The 21,715-nt window shown below is 32.5% G+C and overlaps 3 protein-coding genes across 6 annotated transcripts; all 3 read left to right on the top strand.

The window, feature by feature from the left end:
• Window positions 1–1,340: 1,340 nt before the first annotated feature.
• On the top strand, window positions 1,341–3,570 carry LOC103486613 (heme-binding-like protein At3g10130, chloroplastic). The gene is made up of 8 exons (XM_017044126.2): window positions 1,341–1,668; window positions 1,754–1,840; window positions 1,986–2,056; window positions 2,174–2,275; window positions 2,357–2,461; window positions 2,581–2,716; window positions 3,055–3,164; window positions 3,267–3,570. Exons 1-8 carry the CDS (start codon window positions 1,437–1,439, stop codon window positions 3,339–3,341), a joined length of 918 nt encoding a protein of 305 aa, XP_016899615.2. The 5' UTR covers window positions 1,341–1,436; the 3' UTR covers window positions 3,342–3,570.
• A 2,488-nt stretch (window positions 3,571–6,058) lies between these two features.
• Window positions 6,059–13,176, top strand: LOC103486617 (uncharacterized). Of its 4 annotated transcripts, none has more exons than XM_051084121.1 (13): window positions 6,059–6,662; window positions 7,179–7,243; window positions 7,680–7,752; window positions 7,942–7,960; window positions 8,819–8,938; window positions 9,352–9,421; window positions 9,867–9,910; window positions 10,045–10,086; window positions 10,370–10,429; window positions 10,561–10,628; window positions 11,763–11,820; window positions 11,947–12,064; window positions 12,932–13,176. In XM_051084121.1, the coding sequence occupies exons 1-12, from the start codon at window positions 6,349–6,351 to the stop codon at window positions 12,034–12,036; spliced, it is 1,023 nt and encodes a 340-aa protein (XP_050940078.1). In that variant the 5' UTR covers window positions 6,059–6,348; the 3' UTR covers window positions 12,037–12,064; window positions 12,932–13,176. The 4 variants fall into 4 exon arrangements, with proteins under 4 accessions (XP_050940078.1, XP_050940079.1, XP_050940080.1 ...); XM_051084122.1 differs by having other exon boundaries at window positions 12,927–13,176; XM_051084123.1 differs by lacking the exon at window positions 7,942–7,960 and having other exon boundaries at window positions 7,680–7,768.
• Window positions 13,177–17,770: 4,594 nt separating this feature from the next.
• LOC103486616 (alpha carbonic anhydrase 1, chloroplastic) lies at window positions 17,771–20,433 on the top strand. Its single transcript, XM_008444624.3, has 6 exons — window positions 17,771–18,045; window positions 18,157–18,374; window positions 18,750–18,859; window positions 19,525–19,627; window positions 19,747–19,929; window positions 20,043–20,433. The coding sequence occupies exons 1-6, from the start codon at window positions 17,973–17,975 to the stop codon at window positions 20,175–20,177; spliced, it is 822 nt and encodes a 273-aa protein (XP_008442846.1). The 5' UTR covers window positions 17,771–17,972; the 3' UTR covers window positions 20,178–20,433.
• The last annotated feature ends 1,282 nt before the right edge of the window (window positions 20,434–21,715 follow it).

Raw genomic sequence — 21,715 nt, 5'->3', positions numbered from 1 at the left:
CTCTCAAATATTTAAAAATTTGTTTGGATTTTGTTATAACTTTCTTTTTCTTCTTCTTTTGTGATATGGTTCATGTAGGCTTCTGCACTTGTGAGAGTATAAAATTAATATTCAGTTCCGTAAGTATTTCACTTTAAAAAAAATATATAACTCATTTTTTTTTAATCTCTAAATTTCTTTCATTTGTGATTTTTTTTAATCAAGATTAGTAGGTGCGATAGTGAATCCAAACTAAATTTTGAATTGTCGCACTATTCTAAAATACCGTCTCGTTTTGTTTTAGATTTTGTTTGAATTTTAAAAATATATGTACTTCAATTATGTGTTTTTGTGAGTAACGTTCTAATCTTATAACTATGGACAAAATGCAAGCAACGACATGAGTAGTAGTGGTAAAGGGGGCACTTGGACAAAGAGTGAGATACTGCAATCATATATTATAATAGTACGTGCATGTAAATTGTTTTAATTTTGGATGAAAATAATAACGGTAAATAATTTAAGGATTGATGGTAAATATAGGTATTGTATTCAAAATAATTAAATATATAATAAAACTTTTAAAAAATTTGCAAATAAAGTAAAATCAGTCAATCTATTAATAATAGATTTATTACTAATAAACCATAGAAGTCTATCGATCATGAAAGTCTATCACTAACAAACTTTACCATATTTACAAAATTTTAAAAATATTACTTAATAGTTATTCTAAAAATTGGGACCCATTATAATTAAGGGTATTTAAAAAATATAATAAAACGATATGATATTTACACTGCAAAGTCCACGGGCCCATCACGGAAAATACTAAAAATTTTGTCAACCACCTCCTTAACAACGAATGTAATATATTTTGGTACATGATCGTTAAATTTATCTAAATTTAAACGTTTTGCACACGATCATTTAGATTTGGCTATCTAAATCATCATTTTTTCAATATTTTATATTTACACAAATCTTTGAACAACCAAATAAAAAAGTTTGAACAAAATAATTTTTTGTAAAAAAAGAAAAGAAAAAGACGATTGAGATAAAAGAAAGAAAAAAAAAGAAAAACGACAAAAGAGACGAAGAAGAAAAGAAAGACGATGAAAAAGAGAAGAAAAGAAGAAGGATGGAATGTCAAATTTTGAAATATTTAAAAAATATCTAATGTAAATTTTTTATTATACTTATGAAAATTTCCTTAATAAAAAATAAATAAAATACGGTAGTTTTGAAACTTGGGCTATCTAAAAATATTGGAACTTGGGCCATCGGCTGATAAATCAAGCCCACATATGAGGCCCAATCGTAACATTTATCAGCCCATCTTAAGTAGTAGTTTTCGCTACGCCACGAAAATGGATTCCCGGGAAAATCTACTCATCGTCACCGAGGCATCACAAATTTCACTCTCTGCAACAGAAATTTGAAAACGCTGAAGAAAAATGCTCTCCGGCAATCCTTTCGTCCTCTCCAAAACCTCGTTTGGATCTCTATGTTCTCTTCCTTCGATAATTAGTCGCAGATCGTCTTCAACCTCCGTCGTCGCTGATTCTACGGCCAGGAATAGCACTTCAGTAGCTACTTCACAGTCGGGAAGGACCATTTCCGCTCAGGAAGCTCGACTTTCTCTTGTTTTTGCACTCGCTTCGCAAGCATCTACTCTCTCTCAGCGCGGTAATGTCTCAGTATTCGATTTAAAGATTGATAGTACTGAAGTTCTAGTTCTCGTTTAATTCGCTCTTTTTCTGTTGGTCTGCAGTTTTGTTGGAATTGGCTTCTGAAACTTCGAAATACTTGTTGCCTAAAAGGTTCGAGAGTCGGACTTTAGAGGAGGCTCTAATGGCAGGTATTTCTACCTAGAGAACTGTGTTTGTTGGTTGTGAATTTCACATTTGCGACATTCGTCCTGCGATTGAACTTCATTGCAATCCAGCTCGTATTTCTATCTCCTAATTGTTTTGAGTCTAATAATTTTTTTTGAGTTAATCTAGTTCCTGATCTCGAGACTCTGAAGTTCAAGGTCTTAAGTCGAAGAGACGAATGTGAGATTAGGGAGGTTGAGGTATAATTTCCTTTCTCCTCAATTTACTTTTGTACAGCCTCATTGCTTCAAACCTCAATATAATATTGACTTATTCTAACAATTAGCTTACTAACTGTGGCTGCGATCGTTGGACAGCCTTACTTTATAGCGGAAACAACCATGCCTGGGAAGAGTGGATTTGATTTCGGTGGTGCATCTCAATCCTTCAATGTCTTGGCTGCGTATCTCTTTGGTAAGGTAGATTTGAAGCTCCGAGATGAAACTTGTTAATCTTGATTTCTGTTTTCCATCCTAATCTGAATCCGGTCCTAATACCAGAACAAGGCAAGAGAGAAAATGGAAATGACAACGCCTGTTTTGACGAGTCAATACAAATCCGATGGGGAAAAGATGGATATGACAACCCCTGTAATAACTAAAAATGTAAGTTCTTCACATCTTGACACCTGTTAGGCCTCCTCATTACATTCTTGTTCTCAAATATGATATTTATCAGTTTTCCATTTCGATGTAATTTTTCTCTTCCATTGTTGTTTTTTTAGGTCGATGGTAAAGATCAGTGGAAAATGTCATTTGTGATACCCTCCAAATACGGTCAGAATATTCCAGTTCCCCAAGACACATCTGTTAGGATTCAAGAAGTCCCCAGGAAAATTCTTGCGGTTGTAGCCTTTTCAGGTCTGTTCCATTTAACCTAGAAACTCCATTTACTCTTAGTAGAATCTGGACTTCATGGTTGAAATTTTGTTCAATAGTCTCGGAGCACATTACAAGTTCCAATGCTGGTTAAATTATTTTGAACAATTATTGAGACTAAATATTTGCTGCCAAGTCCACATCATCATACTTCAATCTTTACTTTATAAGATGTGAAAGAATGTTGCTGTTAGTGATACAACATTTTTAAGAGATTTGATTCCAAATGCTTTTATGCAATTCAACTAACGTTTCTTCTTCCCTTTTTTTTCTCTTCTTCTTCTTCTTCTTATTATTATTATTATTTTTTGTTTGATTAGGTTTTGTCACTGATGACGAAATCAAAAGGAGAGAATCTAGATTAAGGGATGCTTTGAAGAATGACAAGGAGTTTCAAGTTAAAGCGGGCAGTTTTGTGGAGGTAGCGCAGGTATTGTGACCATCTAAGTATCATAGAACTTCTTTGTTTTTCCATGGTGCACATACAATCCTACTTTATTGGTTGCTGACCACCGGTCTATATGGTTTGCAGTATAATCCTCCCTTTACTCTTCCATTTCAACGTCGTAATGAGATTGCTCTGGAAGTAGAGAAGAAGGAAGTGTAGCAGTATCATCATAGATCTTGAAACTTACCTTCGGTGTATAGCCACATATAATGAACTGTCTATATGTCACTTTCACATTTAAATACAGCTCCATCAGGTAATATTGATGGTGCACCAATGGAACTCAATACTGTAGATATGAACATGCTAATGTCCTCGTGTATTTCACCCTGGTCTACCTCCTGGATATACTAGTTGGGAATTTCCATGTTCCCTGGGTTTGGATAAATGCTGGTACACTGAACTTCTTCTTCTTTATCTCTCTCTTTTTGCGGGACTACGCCAATTATAATAAACTAAAAATTTATCTTAAAGTGGAAGTGCCTCATGGGAACCAAATAACTAACTTTAGAGGATTGATTAGTTTTCTTTATTTTTGCTTCTAAGTAGGAAGAGCTTGTATTCATTTTTTTTATTATTAAGACTTGCAGTATAAATTGATAGGGGAATTCTATTTTCTTCTCAACTGAACTGCTCAAACACTTGAATCATGAGATCTTATTAAAATTGACAAAAATATCACTTGGAGGTAAATGGTTCAAGTGCCTATAAATTATGAGCCATGGTTCTACTGCCATTTTGAGTGTAAAAGTAATTGCACACTGATAATTGTAGTGTGAATTGGCTTGAAAATTAAGTGCTTCAATTTTGCTGTACGAGCCAAAATTATAAGCTCCAATTCTAAGAATTGGATTAGTTTTGATATAATTGTGACCTCGTTCATTAGATTTGCAGGTTTCAGCCTGCAAAGGCTCTTATACACAGCAGCATAACTAGGTCGGATAGAATTACAATTAGAAGGGTAACTAACTCTATACGTGGATTTTGTTATCATAAATCCTCTTTCTGGTCTATTTTTTCTCCAGCATAGCATGCTTATTCTGTTAGTTACTCTTTTTCTTGCTTTTGTTAATATAGGTGAAAACCAAAGAGACCATACACTTTAAATTATTATGAAATAAACTTTTGAAGAATTATAGCTTCAAAATGCAATGAAGTTGAGCCTTCAATCCTCTGCAGTTATTACTATTGAGAATGTTAGCTCCAATTATGTCTTTTTTACTCGAGCTAAAACCGATCAGATATCATTTTGTTGATTTATGGAAGATAGTTCAATCCGCAACGTGTATGCAGTTGCTTCTTTTATTACCAGCTCGATCCTCACCATTCTATTACACACCTTGGGAATAAAAAATGGGCCAATAAGGAGAAAAACAGAACAGTACGCGTGACCAATTAGGAAGTCCACATCCTAATTGGAGATGTTGCATGACTAGAAAGCCTATAAGACATTCCGTAGCCAAGAAGATTTGACACAACCTGGTGGGAACTGGTATGGATGTGCTATTTTTTTTTTTATCTTTTTTATTTTGTTTTTATTATTTAATACTATGTTGATATTTTCCTGCATGATTAAACAGTTGCTCGTTATTCTCTGCGTGAACGCTTAGCTTGAAATTTTACTGCAAAATGTTGGAAATCTTAGCCAAGAAGGCTAAGAAGACAAGGATTTGAGATGGATAAAATTTGAAGTAGATGTCCTGGTATACTGTTGTTTGTTACATGTAGTTGTAGGATCTCTGTTTTTATGTGAAACATCGATCATGATGACGATATGGGTCAAGCCCCATGGTGAACTGTTGCTTGGACTGACTGAATAGTTGAAACTACAGTGACGGAACAGAATAAATTTCTAAAAACTATGGAGTTTCATTAGATAATTTTTCCAATGCAAATCTAATGTTTCCACTCTCACCTTTCAGAGCACTGAAACAGCAGTTCGAAGCCGTCAATATTAATACGCATGATTATTGAGAGAATGTATAGAAAATGTGTACAATTATGGTAAACCCATTTGAATTACATATGAAATATCTGTATTTTCTTGTAGGATTGAGGATGAAGAAGGCAGCCGCAGCATTTTATCGTCCGTATGTAATCTCTAACTTTTCATCTTTATTTGCAAAAGGGTACTCGTCAAGCAAAAAGAAAAAAAAAACCGTATATTTCTTATTCATGAATTTTCTCGTCATTTTCATAACTTAGTAGCCTGTAGGATTGAGGATGTTGAAGAACTTTAGTAATTTATCCGGTTAGAAAAATTTGTAAACCTTCTTTAATAGAAAAATGGAGAGAATTAAATCAAAAGAAAAAGAAAAAAAAAGTTACTATACAAAATACCATAAAATTTGGAGTTTCACTTGTAAACTCTGAACTTCAATAAGTTTTAGAGATGTTAAAATCCCTAAACTTTAAATTACTACAAACATATAAAGAATGAAAATTAACATCATAATTGATGTGTGGTTTCTTTTGGTATAATTGAGAATGAAAAATTTGAATCACAACCTTGTATTTACTCTCGTATGTCAATTGAGTTATGTTCGATTTGGTTAATGGGTGAAAATTAAAATCGTATGTAATGGTATTATAATCCTATTAAAAATTAATATCGAGGTTACTATTTATTTCAATCTCAAAATATATTGTTAAATTTTTTAATTTGTAAGTAACTATTGTCCCACCAATTTGTTTCTCGAAAAAAAGGTGTCTACGTAAATGATGTTATAAGTAATGTCGTGCAAAACTCACGAACTGTTCCATTAATTTCATCCTAGGTATAAGAAAACCTCTCCAATAATATTTTTTAAAACAAGATTTAAAATTTTATGATAATTTTAGAAAAAGTTAAAAAAACATAATTGTATGTGTAACAGGATATTTTGTATGATACCATTATAATATTATTGCAAAGCCACCTACTGCATGTAGTTCCAAATTTCCAAATACAGAGGCCACGTCAAGAAATGAACAGATAAACCGGTTCACAACGCCAAATGGATATCGTAAGTGAATGCAAAACTGTATTACCTGTCACATTCCGGACCACCTATTATTTTGTTAATTCATTTTACTTCTTCCCATTTTACGCCTGCAAATCACGTGCCCAACCTTTTCAGCTGCCAGAGATTAGACACTGGTCGGAATCCGAATCCGGAGGGGGGAAATGGCGGCAGCTCTAAATTTGTCATCAACTCCGTTCTTAAGACAAATTGCGAGCACTAGAACTCCAAAAGCCTCCATGTCTGTTCGAGCGACCTCAAGACCATCTGAGAGCCTTTCAACTTCAACTTCCGTGGGGACCAAAGAAAATGAAGACCGAGGGCTTTCTTCCTCCTCTTCTTCTTCATTTTCTCCTCCGCCCAATTTCAAGCCACCAGAGCCTAAGCGTTTCGGCGTCAGACCCGACAAGGTTCTTGATGTCCTGGGCGCTTCCCTTTCCTTAATTTTTCGGCTTGGAACTGGTATATTTGTCGATGGGTATGAAACTCTCTGTCTATTCTACTTTATTTTACTTTGTTTGAAATAAATTATACTTTTATTTTTTTTCGCCTATTTTATTTTATTTATTTTTATAAAAAATTATTTTAGCTTACCATTACTTTCAGTACGCTGTTTTACGCTAGCTTGGCAATAGGGCCTTTCCTATTGCAGATATAAAATACGCTCCGAATGAGCTTTCAATTATTGAATTTATGTTCTCAGAATAAGAAACTATTTGTGGCATAGGAAACTCTGAACCACGATGACAGATGATAACTATTTGTTCAGGTTTAAAACTTATTATTTATGACTAAAAGGAAGTTACAGGAAACATAGCTGAAGTTCTTGTAGAATAAGCCTGTTTTGTTGAAGCACATGTCATAATAAGTTACAAATTGGTTTCACCATATGAAGTTCAGATTTCATTTTTACTTAATTCCCATCGAGTGCGACTATGGGTGCTTGGAAATTTGAATGTTCTAAATGGGCTTGTTTCTGTCTGTATCTTGCTAGGTACTCGGTGTCATTGGTTCCGAAAAATGATTTTCCCCCAGACAAATATGCTCTTCAAATTGCTGGTAAATACTATTATAAGTTTTTGGTGGTTGATTAGATGTAAGATGTTTATTCTCGAATTATTTCACTTAAATGTGTGGAGTTCACTTTAGGGATTGTCTTGTGAAAGTACTTGAGTTGCACACAAGTCGTCCTGCAATTTTTTTTTTACTATCTATTTGAACATGTTTGACACTGATTTTCTAATAGGTCAATTTTTATAACCAAGAGCCGAGTCTGTGATCATGGAGTAGAACCTTTTGAACTGACATTCTAGAAACGAAAAACTTAAATCTAATGTCTTTGCCTGCAATTTGTGACTGAGTGTTTACTGACTTGGTCTTAGGATGAACTGTTTGAGTTTCAATAATTAAATAAAAAGAGTTATTTTTCATTAATTAGATGCATGTTGACAAGTTAATTTTGTGGATTTTCATTGTTATTATGGTTGAATGATAGGTTTCAAGGTCAAAGAGACTTCAAAGTTAGGACCTCGCCCAGAGAAGCCTATTGAGATATATGAGTTTGAGAGGTACATTGTTTGCTCTGTACTATGAGGTTGCACAATGAAGTCTAGTATTTGTGTTCCAAAGCCTAGACTGACTTCATCTTTTTTGTTGAAATTTTCATGTGTTGTGAACTTACTATGATTGACATAGACTAACTTCAATCTTTCTTTTTATTACCATGTAAATTCATGGATTGTCATCAACGGATATAGTTGTCCATTTTGTCGGAAGGTAATTTTTCCCCAAAAAACTTTATCAAATGAAGGTTCTTGCATCTCCATTGTTTTTCATTGGTTCCTTTGCATAGTTATCACTAAACTCCTGATGGTTGAGGTCTTTTTAGAATATTATTTCACTTGCCACACATGATGATCCAGGCACATCACACATGTGAATGTTGCTTAGTTGGTGTCAATAGTTTCAATCTTGTGATGACCCCTTTGATGCCTTGCATACAAAACAAGAACTTGTCTCAAATGTTGAATAGACTACTGGCTAACTTATCTAATATAGATCAGATTTGAAAGTAAAGTATCAAAGATCAAAAAGGTAATATAAGAGACTGATCACTTTTTTGACTCTTTGAGTCTGATCACAAAGTTAGTTTCTACAATGTTAATTATTAACGATCCAATGATCATGTGCTTTCAACTATTGCAATAGGACAACTCTTCCTTTGGTTTTATGCTTTGAGAGAAATCGGAGGATCATGCCAATATGATCATACCTCAACTAGCATAAATATTTTTTTTCTTAAACAAGAAACAACTTCTCGTCGGTGTAATGAAAATGAATAAAAGTTTAAAAGATACTAGCTCCCTGAAAGAGAGCAAGAAAAGATACGAACAAGAAATACAACTACCCACTCAACTAGGGTAAAGTATGTACCATTGACAAAGAGGTTAGACATTTAAATTTACTAGCCCGTCTATTGTTAGAACTAAAAACAAAAAGATTCTAAAAAATCTCATAATACGCGAATTTCGTGATATCATTTTGTAGCCTTAATTGGTGTCCTTCCTTTTGAGGTTATTGTATATCTGATTTTTTAGAAAATATTTATAATATTTTATGCTTGTGTGCTTCCAGGTCAGGGAAATTGTTGCTGTGTTAGATTTAGATATTCTATTCTATCCTTGCCCTCGGAATGGTCCAAACTTCCGTCCCAAAGTTCTTCAGATGGGAGGAAAGCAGCAGTTTCCATACATGGTTTGAAATTGTCCTTTTCCCATTTCATTTTCATGCCTAGTATCTTTCTATTTGGAGCAAATCAATTATATTGCTCGAGGAAATGCCAAAAATGAAGGAGGCTAAAATATGACATATCCAGCATGAATTTTGTTGGTTTACTGTATTTTTATTTATTTTCCAATGCATCTCAAAATATGATTTTTTAACTCGTCACCAAAAGTTTGCATCCCAAATGATTGATGACCTTGGAAGCTCAATTATTCCACTACTTAAAAATTGAACATTTACAGTTTCCTCCTTCCCGACAATGTACAGATTGCTATTAGTTTTCTTAATCTCTTGCTTTAGTTGTGCATGGCTTGGTTGCAACCTGTCAGATTAACCTGCTACGTTTGATCAAGTGTAAAGCTCTGTTTGGTATTTGGTTGCAGGTTGATCCAAACACAGGAGTTTCAATGTATGAATCAGATGACATAATCAAGTATCTGGTTCAGAACTATGGTGTAGACTCATCACAATTGATATGATCAATTTGATCCTACTTTTATTTTTCTCATTATTTCTTATTGTGTGCCTACTCAAGTTAAAGATTTCTTTTTGTTCATTAAAGTTGATCGTTCCTTCCTTATGTTGCAAAGAGAATGAAAAGTTGTTCCTTTGGAGACATCTAATAAAATTGGGATTATCATGGCCCCTGTGCTAGGATGACACACATAAATCAAAAAGTGGTCAAAAGAAAATGAGAAGGCTGATAATTTTAAAAGTTTTGCCAGCATGTCAATGTTGAACTAGTTAGGCAAAAGAATTTTTCTTCAATGTCGAGCATTACACTCCTAAAACTTAAATTTTGTGCATTTAACCACTATATAGCAGTTTTAGTGATCAAAATGTATTATATCTAGCCGTGTCTCATTCTAGTTCTTCATGATGCCTTGTGTTCATGTAGGTGATGGAAATGTACCTTTTTCTCTCTCTCTTGGACTTTTGACGGTTAGTAGTTTACACCTCTTTTCTTTTTGTTTCCTTTTCGTTTCGATGTATTTGTTGAACTGTAGAAAAATTGAGATTGGGTAGGGTTGGAAGTTTCTTTATCGGGCTATATTTAACAAAGTTTTTTGTTGCAGACATTGTCAGAAGGCTTTGCTATGATTGGTCGTCCGGGCAGGGTTAGATATTTTCAAATTTTTACTTGTTTAAGTTATGATTCTTAGAAATTTTGTATATAATCTTATTTTGGAAAGTAACCAAGGATATGTTTTGGGAATGTTTCTAAAATAGTCAAAATCACTCTTAAACATGTTTCTTATCATCTAAAACTAATTTTATTAATTTGTATGATCGATTTGAATATATAAAAAAAGATTAATAATTTCGAAACCAGTCTCAAACATGCACTGTTAGGAACCAGAAACTTATAGCTTGCCCATTTGTTGCTTATGTTATTTGCAGGGTTCTATCTATAAGCCATCAAAGCTTCCACCTGCTCCACTAGAAATATGGGCATATGAGGTCATTTAATCGGACTTTTTTCAAAATTTATTGTTATAAGTTCATTATATTTCATGACTTGTAGTGGATATTTTTATGGTTCTCTTCCCTTGAACAATATTTTAAATCTCTATGTTTCTCTCATCTCACAGGGTTCTCCTTTCTGCAAACTTGTTCGTGAAGTGCTTGTAGAGTTGGAGTTACCACATTTAGTACGTTGGTAAAGTCTCTTATACCGTTCATTTTTCAAGGCAGACTATTATTAATTACATACACTCACTTATTAATATCGTCTAGGATCTTTGCATATAAATCTTTGTCAATATGGCAATGGCCTTTTACGTGGTGTAAGCAGTAGAAGGAAAAAAGATTACTGAGTGTGAATATTGAGTATTATTAAGAAAATATTGGGACTGCATTACAAATTACAATATCAGGAGTGGTGTAATTAATTACTCGATAGTTTGTTTGGGTGGGGTTGTCATTACTAGAGGGAGTTGGAGGTTTCGTAGACAAACACGGGAGAGAGTTTGCCCTCTCGAAAGTGGCTATAATTAGTAAAGTTTTTCATTTAGATCTTCCTTTATATCTGAGATTGTAATCTGTATAGGTAAGTTATGTGCATTAGAAGCATTGATCTCAACTTTTGGTAACATCTTCCCCTGTGCCTTTATTCCTTAACACACATATACCCAGTAATCTATAAATTTCTGTATGCACTTATGGGGACTTGGTGAGTAAACGTATAATTTTTGCGAAATGTTACAATTTCTTGCGATTTCTTTCCAATGCTGATTTTTCCATTGGGGTATAATTACAATCTAAGTAAACCCAATTTTCTAAAATCCTTTCTTTCTCATAGTTTACTTTTCACATTGTTTCTTTGAGATTTATGCAAATTAGCTTTAAAAAGGGGGAAAAAACATTTATTAGTCTTGATTCTACTGACTTCCAGTCTTATTTTTTAAAATATTTATTTTTGCCATTTTATTAAAGAAAATTATTGTAAATGACATGTTGCTGGAAATATTTACAAAATATAACTAAATTTTATATTTTTTATTGATAGATACTAATTAATTTCTATCGATGTTACCTATGGACACTGCTAGAAGTCTATCGATTGATAGTCTTTGATAAAATATGAAATTTTGTTATATTTTGCAAATATTTTAGTTGATTTTGCTATATTTAAAAATGTCTATTTTATTAATGCAACAAAACAATAATTTAAAAGGAAAAATAACTTACAACTATATTCAGTTCAGTTTGATGCTAAAAATAAAATGATAGAGTTCTTTTGTAAAGTTTACAACAATATTTTTTGATGTTTTGTTCTCTTTGTTCAATTCAGTTGCGCTCGTGGCAGCCCAAAACGTCAACAGTTGTATGAGAAAGAGGGACACTTTCAGGTACATCCCATCAAGTTGCACTACACAATGATGGATTGTCCTTTCTTTTCTTATTCTTCTTGAACATTTTCTGATTATTATCCTACAAGCAAAGTTAATGACATTTTTGAACCAAATGGCTAATAGGTTCCATACTTAGATGACCCCAACACAGGGGTGCGCATGTTTGAGAGTGCTGAAATTGTGGAGTATCTTCAAGCAACTTATGCTCTTTAGCGAGCCATCCTTCCAACTCATTTCCAAGGTTTATCTCACTCTACTGTTCCTTTCCACACTACGTACACATAATTTAGTTTAATAGGTGATTGAAATTCAAAGATAACTTTTAATTTTGTGTTTAATAAGACTCCAATTTTTTAATTTTCTAATTGTTTAAGTTTTAAAATTGACTAATATGTCAAAGAAAACACAGAGAAGTATTGAACATTTTCATGTTTAAAGACCTATTAGATATAGCATTGGCACAAATACATACTTGATGTCAATTGAACTATGTCAAAGTTGAATTATGTTCACTTTGACATAAACATTGTGCGAGTTTATTTACCACAAATTTCTCCTTCCTTAAACTACACTGACATCATACTATGGAGGTCATTTTTCTTTTGTATGAGCATGCAGTTTATGGAATTATTTGGGTAGGCTAGGAAGGCATGTTTTGAAGAAGTCTGTTTTTATCATTATATTATACATAAAACCTGTCTGAAGGATACAATTTTTGTTAGTTTTTAGAAGTAACTAGTCAGGGACATGCAGCATTTTGTCATCTCATTTTTTTTCTGTTTTGTTTTGTTTTTACCCTATTCGTATAAAATAGAAAGTAGTGTTAGATATATAGTATTATACGATACATACATCTTTTTATTCCTTTCCTTCTCTTCCAATAACAAAATAAGAAATCATTTTAAAAGCTATCTCCAACAGAATCTATGCACTAGAAGTTTCAAAGCAAGGCATACAAATATGATCCATTCAATGTGGAGGTTGAATTCTATCCCACAAAATATATTGGCCTGTTTTTGTGGGGAATCTTCATTTCTATTTGAGCCCTCAAAGCAAGAAGCTATTGATTGGTATCTCGTTTTCTCACCAATTTTTGTGGGCAGTACAGGTAGGGGCCTATGTAGCTCTAATGGAATCCTTTACCCCACATCACATAAAGGAACTTTCTGCCTCTTCATTGAGACCTTGAGATATCAGCCATATGATTCCCGAACCTTCAAGTCGATGCGTAAGTGAATGTCCTATATTATTTTACTCTGAGACTCCCAAAAATGATCTATACTCAATGTCTGGTCTATAACAATATCAACTGCTACTATTCGTATACACCATAGGTATACTCTTCGCCCTTTATTCTTCTATCTCCAAATTTAACTGAGTCCCCGTATAAAAACTTGAGTTGAAGATTGACATAACATTATATATGCATGATGATAGTAGAAAACTCAACTGTAATTATCGCCAACTAGGGTTGATTAAATTAAGGAAGCATTCAACTCTATGAGTAATGAACCGTTTATAGGGTATGTGCATTTTGTTATTAAGTAATCAGCTTGTTTTATGACTCTTTTAGTTAAATAACTAGTTTAATATCTGAAACTTTAGATTTGTGCCTAATAGATCCTTAAACTTCACATTTTCTCTAATAGATCCTCGAATTTTAAAGCATGTGATAAGTTCCTAGACTTTTGATTTGGTTTCTAATTAGATCTTGTGCTTCTTTAGGTTGATATCTAACAAATTCATTAATCTAAAGATGTGTTAGAATATGTCTGTTAGACATAAAATTGAAAGTTTAATGACCTATTAGACTTAAAATTGAAAAATTCAGTGATTTTGGTTAGTGATTTGCTTGACACAAACATAAAAGTTCACTCTTCAAATACAAAAACAAGTAATTAAACCAAACTTTTTCTTCCTTCTTTCTTGCTCAGCAATTTACTTGGGAGATTTGTACTTTCACAAGCTACCTTTGAACACTACATTAAAAAAAAAAAGTAATCTAAAATAAAAGAAGAAAAAAAAAGGAACTATATGGATTGGGATGTAGAGGCATTTGAAGCTCAGTGGCATATCCCCATCGGGGACTGTTATTAGGACAAGCAACCGAAATGCGTGATTTGCCAAATAGTGCTTTAGGGAGGACCAATTTCCATTATCTTTCTGATTATGCACTTTGGGTGGCTTTAGTTCTTAGTTATCTTTTTATCTTTTGGTTTGGCTGTGGCTGTTGTGGTAGGGGTTGCCCATGAAAGGGAGTTCCGACAAATCTTTGGAAGGGAAGGCTTTATGGCCATTAGTTTCAAACCAATAAAGCTTAGGCAAATGGAATGAATTGGACCGTAGAGAGTCTTTTTGGTCCCTATACTTTTTGGACGCAACAATCTAGTACTAAGATTTAATAGTTTAGTTTCTAACCATTTAGGGTTAATGTAAGCTTCAGAAATTATAAAAGAATCATAAATTTTTACAAATTTAAAATTACATGATTAAATTGTTATATATTAAATTCAACGACTAAATTATTACATATTTCGAAGTGCAGTAACAAATTATTACTTATATGAAAAGTCGATTCTCGATTTATTTTCTTTTTTATTTTTCTTTTGTTTTTTTCCCCACTTCTTTTCTATGGGGAGCTGCTTTATTGTTTCGCTTTTGATAGTGATTTTTCTATCTAAGAATATCTTTAAACAATTCTTTGGACTCCGACATGTTTTCTTTTCCTTTCAACACTTCTCTCTGTTTGAAGCATGAAAATGAGAAAAACGAATAACACGTCTGATCTTTTCTGGTTTCTTGTTCTTTCAAATTAAATTAAGAATGTCAAACTTTTATATGAAAATTAGTTCCGTAGTTAAATATCTAAAATGTTGCATTTAATTTAGATTTTGTATTGGGTTTTGTAAGTTAAGAATGATTAATCATGCTTTTTATTTACGTCTAGGGGTGAGAAAAAAAGGGAAATAAAGGCACGAGTATTTGGTAATATTTTTTAAAATATTAGAGGTATTTATACTTGACTCAGTTTTTTAAATTTAAACACGACCTAAACCCATAAATTTTAGTGTTTTCGTTATCAACTTTCTACCAAGGCTTTCTCAAGCTAATTTTTTAACATTAAAATTTGTAGTTATTAAAATTTTATTGTTTAAAATATTTTATTGAGAAATTAAATGCTTGTTAAAAAAATGTGAAAATTCAAACTTGAGATCAAAAAAAAATCGGAAAATATGTAATAAAAATGTTTCGAGTATTATATATAATAATATATTATTTTTAAATAATAACAAAATATGACATAAATAGATAGTTTGCGATAAACTAATATCTAAACTCATATAATAATCTACTCTAGCCATATAAGTTTATCTTAAAATAATTTTCCTATAAGAAATATTTTAACACATAACCTACATCTTTCTCCGTACACTCTCCAGTCTCCCGTCTCCCCCGCCTCAGTAAGAATGAAATAAAATAATACCAGTAACATTAATATTATCCAACTCAACTCACAGCTTAAGTTTCATTTTCTAATTTTCCTCTCTATCTAATACTATTCTTTTTTACTTTCCTCTTTAAACGATTAATCTCTCTTCTTTTTCTCTCTATCTAATACTATTCTTTTCTTCCTCCACAGTTTTTTTCTCTAACGTTTCTCCCTACATCTCTAACTTTTAAACAACAGATAGCAAAAACATGCGATCAAAAATCTAAAAGCTTCAATGATGTTTATGTTTCTTAAAAAAAAAAAAAAAAGAGATACGACCGTTAATTGGTGATCTCTTCAGCTCAAGGGACCATGGGGGACGTTGAGTGGGAATTGTCAATTGTGAGTTTCTTGCAAAGAATGACTCGAGGGGGGAAAAGGTTATGTAAGTAGCAACCTAGCCATTCAAATTGCTTTCAACAGCTAGGTTGTGTTATCTTTCCAAGTAAATGAAAATATGGGGACAATATAAAGTAGGCCAAAGATATTTTTTCTTTTTTTTTAAAAAAAAAGTGTATATCACAACTTTTTGAAATATGAAATGATTAGTCAATATAAATTTAACTCAACTAGCATTTACCTATTTTCGAATACCAACGGTCTCAAGTTCAGATCTTCGCACCTCCAAGTTGTTCTTAAAAAGACATTTTCAAAAGAAAAAAAAAAGACTAAGAATGCTAAATAATGTGGGTCTGTTCAAGGAATATAAGCGAGAATTGAGGAGAACACACCAAAAAGTTTTATTTCTCTTCCATAAATTTTTGAGAAATTTTTCTAAACAATAAATCTAAAAGGTAAGATTATAATATGTATGTATGTGTGTATGTGTGTGTATGTATATATACAAAAAGATAAATAAAAAATTTAATTTTAAAAAGGAGAACCTGCAAAATATGGTTTTTTTTTTTTTTTCCAAACTTCTGCCAGAGAAATTTGGATGAAACAAAACCGTTTTCTTTAAGGAAATATGTCTTTTACAGAATACGAACCTTTTCAATTGAATGGTTAATCGCCCAAGAAAAAGTGAAACAATTTTCTTTTTTAAAAAAATGAATTGACCTAAAAAAATTGATGTAAAGTTACCCTTCTTTTTCTCCCCTTCTTAATTTATTCTCATCTTTTCTTTTAAAAAAGACATGAAAATATAATTGTAGCCTAGGTAATACCCACACTACAAGAGCCTCCGCACCCATTAGTGCAATGTAACATCACACATGTCCACCATTCTTTGATGTAGTGGGAGAAGGACAAGAGGAGAAGAAAAAATGGCTTTTATTGGATCTTATCCTCACTCCACCTTAAAAACAATAATAATACTAAAATTTGCATTTGACTTCTCCAAATGATATATAAACACACACATTATGGCTTTCGGGGTTTTCGGAAGTTTCAGTCAAAAGTCTGAAAGTTCGTGAGATTTGAAGTTATACCTTATTAATAAATTAATTTATTAATTCGGTTGAGGATCATTGAGAATATAAAAGAATCTTAAATATGAAACTTCATATAATCTAATAATTTCGACTAACAATCTTCCTAAAAAAGATCACAAAATTATTGATGTATATACATAAATGATTGTGTACTAAGGTCAGTTTTTGTTTCAGGAAAAAAGGGTCAGTCATTTGTATTTAAATTCTTTAATTTGATACCTAGCCTTTTCAACTTAAATAAGTTTTTGCAAATGCAAATGCAAATAAAAATAAATAAAAACTTTTAAAACTTAAATAAGTTTGTGTTTTTTTTTTTAAAATCTCGTTTAAGTTCGATGTGGTAATTAAAACGCAATGGATAAAAAATGATGTATATATATATATATATATATTATATATATATACACACAATATTGGATAGATAACACAACTTGGGCTAACTCAATTGATTAAAGACATTTTATTCTTTCGATTCAAAGACACTATTATTTTTTTAATGCAAAGGTTAACATTCTTTTCACAATTTTTTAATATCCTGATCTTTGTAATTACACTAATATTAAAAAAAAAACCTTTTCATCAAAAGGTCAGAATGCAGCTCCTTTTGTTTTTTTATCCTGAAAGGGTGAGGATATAAACTAGATGGTCTTAGGCACCAAAAATTATACACTAAACTCCAAGCTTTGACATGTGATCTGGAATCTGGGATCTTTAAAAGATAGAAGTAGGAAAAACAAAGTTTTTTTAGCAAGCTTATGAACCGACTCTAAAAAACAGAGAGTTAAGTAAGAAAATGAAAGGGTTTTTTAGCAAGCTTGTGAACCTGACACTCTTAACTAAAATTTTCATTTGGCTAAAAAACAAAGACACAATTGGAATGGAAAAAAGTAATTACAGAATATAATAAACTATAAGTAGTTACAAACATGTAAAGCCAAGGTCATCCATCATATTCGCCAGAAAAAACACATACCACCCAAATTTTTTACTTTAAATAAACTCCCAATTTCTCTAAATTTAGCCACCCCCTCCTTTGTCTCTAATTTCTACCAGAAAAGAATTGTCCAAAGAAAAAGGAGGAATTATCACGACCACATGACCGCCCCATATTTCGCCATCTAAAGGTGGGTTTATAACATATATATAAACCCCATTATATTCTTGTATTGTTCAAAAGGAGAGTTGGCAATAATTACTTGAACAAAAAAGAGAGAGCGTTGGCAACAATGGCTCCTCCATTTTCCTCTATTTTCGCTTTCTCTCTTTTGTTTGTTGGTGTTTTGGTGCAAGCCCACGATCGTAAGAATTCTTCTTTTCTTTTTTTCCAATCTTCCCATTGAATTTTCTCTTATGGATTATTTGTTTGATGAATGATTAAATTGTAAAGTGGTTTTGTTTTTGGGAGGACAGAGGTGGGTCAATCGGCTGTATTTACTTATGAGGGTTCACATGGACCTGAAAAATGGGGAAGCTTGAGCCCAAGTTATGCAACTTGCTCCAATGGGAAATTCCAATCACCGGTAGACATTTCGAAGGATAACAGTGTATTTGGGAAGAAGCTTCAAACACTAGTTAGAAAATACAATATTGCTAATGCTACACTTACCAATAACGGCGTCAACATTGGGGTGGGTCAATCTTCTCCCTGTTTTTTCTTTTTTAATTTTACGGGACAACTGCCTGACCCTACAATATTTTGATGTCAAGAAAACTCGTAGGAAATTAATTCTTAGATAAGCGACCATCATAGATTGAACCTATGACCTCTTAGTTAATTATTGAGACTATGTCTCTCTTTTTACCCGACCAACCCTGGATGGTTTTTCTTTTTTAGCATATAACTTTCGACTCTATTTTGTCTCTTGTCACCCTCTCCCCCCATGCCCACGTAAACATGCACATTCTCATGTTTACATATTTATTTATCATTCATAAATAAATCAATAATTGTGTGAGGAAAAGAAACCCCATATTGACACACTTTTTTCCTTTATCAAAATCAGGTACACTTTTGGAAGAATTCAGGAGGAGTAGCTATCATAGATGGCAAAAACTACACCCTCAAACAATTGCATTGGCATTCTCCTGCCGAACACCGTCTCAACGGAAAGCAGTAAGTCCAGTTTTCTCTCTCGTCTGGACCTATAATGGGATGGGCCCACTACAGGCCCAGCCCATCTAATAATCGGGCTGCCCAGCCTTTAGGACATTTCAGAGTAGCCATAACAGAAGAAAGATATCTGTTATGGCTAATTCCCATTATCTCAATACCTTCTAAATTGTTCTTTTTCTAATTTTACTCTTGATTTCGTTCAAAAGTTTCAATCAAGTTCTTCCAGCAAAAAGAATCGGTTCTCCTTGATCGGTATGTCCAAGTGACATGATCCTATGTCCGAATATGTTATTGACATAGAAGGACTGATTTAACGGTTCTTTCACATTTAAGACTACCTATTAGAGAATTGTGTGGTATATGCAGCCTATATTTTATTAGAACAGTAATACTTTGAAACCTGTCTCAAGAATATGAAATTTGAAGGGAAAAGAAGATTTCAGAAATTTTTCACTCAAATTCTCTCTGAAACAGTCTGATTCTATTTTAATTACTGATAATTTATGAAACGCCTCATTCCTAGACAGTCTAAATACCAGATGGACTAAGAATACAGATTCAAATTTTATCTTAAAAATCAATCTAAATCTGCTCAAGTTCACCTGTTATATAAAATTTGAGGAAGTTTGAATTTGAGATACCTCCTTATTTTCCGATTTGAACAGATATGCAGCCGAGCTTCATCTAGTCCATCAGGCAGACGACGGCACCTACTCCGTAATTGCAATCCTCCTCCAAATCGGCGATCCCGAACCCCTACTCGCAAAGGTACGTCAGTGAATTACTCAATTTCATCCTCTCACAAATACATTTCCAAAGAAAAAATAAAAAACGAAGCAGACAAAACACAATCACGGCAACCGTAAAATCGTCCTGCTAAATTGCAGATACATGACAAATTGGTGGAGTTAGCCAATGAAAAATGCGGCAGCAACGAAGAGGCTCACATTGCACTTGGAGACCTAGACACAAAGCACTTGAGAAAGAAGACTCGCAAATACTTCAGATACATCGGCTCTCTCACAACTCCTCCCTGCACCGAAAACGTCATATGGAACGTTCTCGGCAAGGTAAATCTAAATCTCCATTTCTCAAACTCCTCATTCGGCGGAACAGAACGCAACGCAATTACTTTAAGCCTTAAAAGTTAGGGCATAACATTATAGTAAAAATTACCTCGCAGGTGAGGACGATTTCGCAGCAACAAGTGGACGCACTGAAGGCGCCATTGAATCCAGTGTATAAGAACAACGCCCGACCGGTACAGCCGCTCTATGGCCGGAAGATTGAGATCTACGACGAGCTCAGCAAGCACTGAAACCTCTCCTTTTCTCTCTCTCGCGCCTTCATTTTGCCGCTCAATTTACAATCAGTTAAGGCAAAGGAGAGAATGCTATGTCCCGCGAAGTAAATTACTTTATATGAAAATTTAAAATTTAAAATTATAATTATTAAAAAAAAAAAAAAAAAGGAAAAGGAAAAGGGGATGCGTAAATACATTTGTAACCTTTCCATTTTGCATCCTTCCGTGGTTTGATTGAATAATAAATGGTCATTTCACGTTTCCTCCCTAATTACTTCTAAAAATAACAATTTTACTTTATTTCACTAATTATTAATAATTGTAGCAAAAAAAAGAAAAGGGGAAAAAGAACATCAATTTCTTTTGCAGTTCCAATTTATATATTCATTACAAGTTATGTTTTGAAAGATTAAATTGGAATATCTGTTCTAATTAAATTCTAAGTGTTGTTAAAACAGGTCCATATATTATTAAATTTTCAAAAATAAATAAAATATGAATAAATTGTTGATAAATGAATTTGAATGTTTCAAATAAAATAGGATTGGGCAATCATCTCAAAATATATGTGAAAAAACCCAAAGGGATTAACCAATTTTTGTGAGAGAATGAACCAATTCATATCCATTTGCCCTGTCCCATTCTTGTACTTTTTTTTTTATTATTATTATTATTCTAAACCAATTCAGCTTTGATAATCTTAGCGTAGTTCAATTTTCGAACCAATTCCTCCGTGTAGATATAATACACAAGTTTTTCTTTATTTCAGAGGTATAAAATGTGTTAATCAATCGAGAAAATGTATAATCCTATATATCTTAAATCATTTTCTGTTTTTGTTTAAAACTCTAATTCAATTCTACATTTAAATTACTTTGTGGTATAGTATTTTATCTATAAAGTCTAATACAAATTTAAAAACTGTGATATTTAAAAGTTAATAAACAACGGAACAAACTATAATTTATATGGCACGTCAACGATCTATCGATAATCAATGTAAACAAAAATTGAATATTAGAAGTTTAGGGAAGTTCAAAATTTGTTAAGTGTGTTTTCTTCTGTAAAAGACGAGGAATGAGTTGTTGTTGTTTTTTTTTTTTTTTTTTTTTTTTTAAGGTCCTTAGTACTTGGTATAGAAGAAGCCTTTGGTGATGATGTTATATTTAGTGACTAGTCGTTTGTTTCCTACGAAGTATATTTCTTTAAAAAGTTATTTATGTCATGTAAAAATTAATTATTTTAGAAATTTCCTGCATCACGTTAGATAGTTGTTCAAGTGAAATTTTCGTATATAATGTTTGGATAGAAATAAGATATTACAAGTTTGCATATGATATTACAACTCAGCTAATTGTGCGGGTTGTTAATATTCTATTTTTTAAAATGATGTGGTAGCTGAAGAAAGAGACAAATATTTAAAGAAAAAATCTCATTCTTCTTCTCTTAGGTAGGTGAAGAGATATAAAAATGGAAATGGTGGAAGAAAAAACTTATTATATATCATACACTCATATACAATGATCTCTTATTTTATTTTCGCCCAAAATGAG

This window comes from Cucumis melo, chromosome 4 (assembly GCF_025177605.1).
Source record: "Cucumis melo cultivar AY chromosome 4, USDA_Cmelo_AY_1.0, whole genome shotgun sequence".
Classification (NCBI taxonomy): domain Eukaryota; kingdom Viridiplantae; phylum Streptophyta; class Magnoliopsida; order Cucurbitales; family Cucurbitaceae; genus Cucumis; species Cucumis melo.
The sequence above is the reverse complement of the archived record's forward strand: the minus strand, read 5'-3'. Positions and strand labels throughout refer to the sequence as shown.

Coding starts and splice junctions, on each gene's coding strand:
- LOC103486613 (XM_017044126.2), top strand. CDS start 1,437: ATGCTCTCCGGCAATCCTTTCGTCCTCTCCAAAACCTCGTTTGGATCT. Junction 2,057..2,173: donor GTGAGATTAGGGAGGTTGAG/GTATAATTTCCT, acceptor ATCGTTGGACAG/CCTTACTTTATAGCGGAAAC. Junction 2,717..3,054: donor TGCGGTTGTAGCCTTTTCAG/GTCTGTTCCATT, acceptor TTGTTTGATTAG/GTTTTGTCACTGATGACGAA.
- LOC103486617 (XM_051084121.1), top strand. CDS start 6,349: ATGGCGGCAGCTCTAAATTTGTCATCAACTCCGTTCTTAAGACAAATT. Junction 8,939..9,351: donor AGCAGCAGTTTCCATACATG/GTTTGAAATTGT, acceptor ATTTGGTTGCAG/GTTGATCCAAACACAGGAGT. Junction 9,422..9,866: donor GTATCTGGTTCAGAACTATG/GTGTAGACTCAT, acceptor GTGTTCATGTAG/GTGATGGAAATGTACCTTTT.
- LOC103486616 (XM_008444624.3), top strand. CDS start 17,973: ATGGCTCCTCCATTTTCCTCTATTTTCGCTTTCTCTCTTTTGTTTGTT. Junction 18,375..18,749: donor ATAACGGCGTCAACATTGGG/GTGGGTCAATCT, acceptor TATCAAAATCAG/GTACACTTTTGGAAGAATTC. Junction 18,860..19,524: donor CACCGTCTCAACGGAAAGCA/GTAAGTCCAGTT, acceptor CGATTTGAACAG/ATATGCAGCCGAGCTTCATC.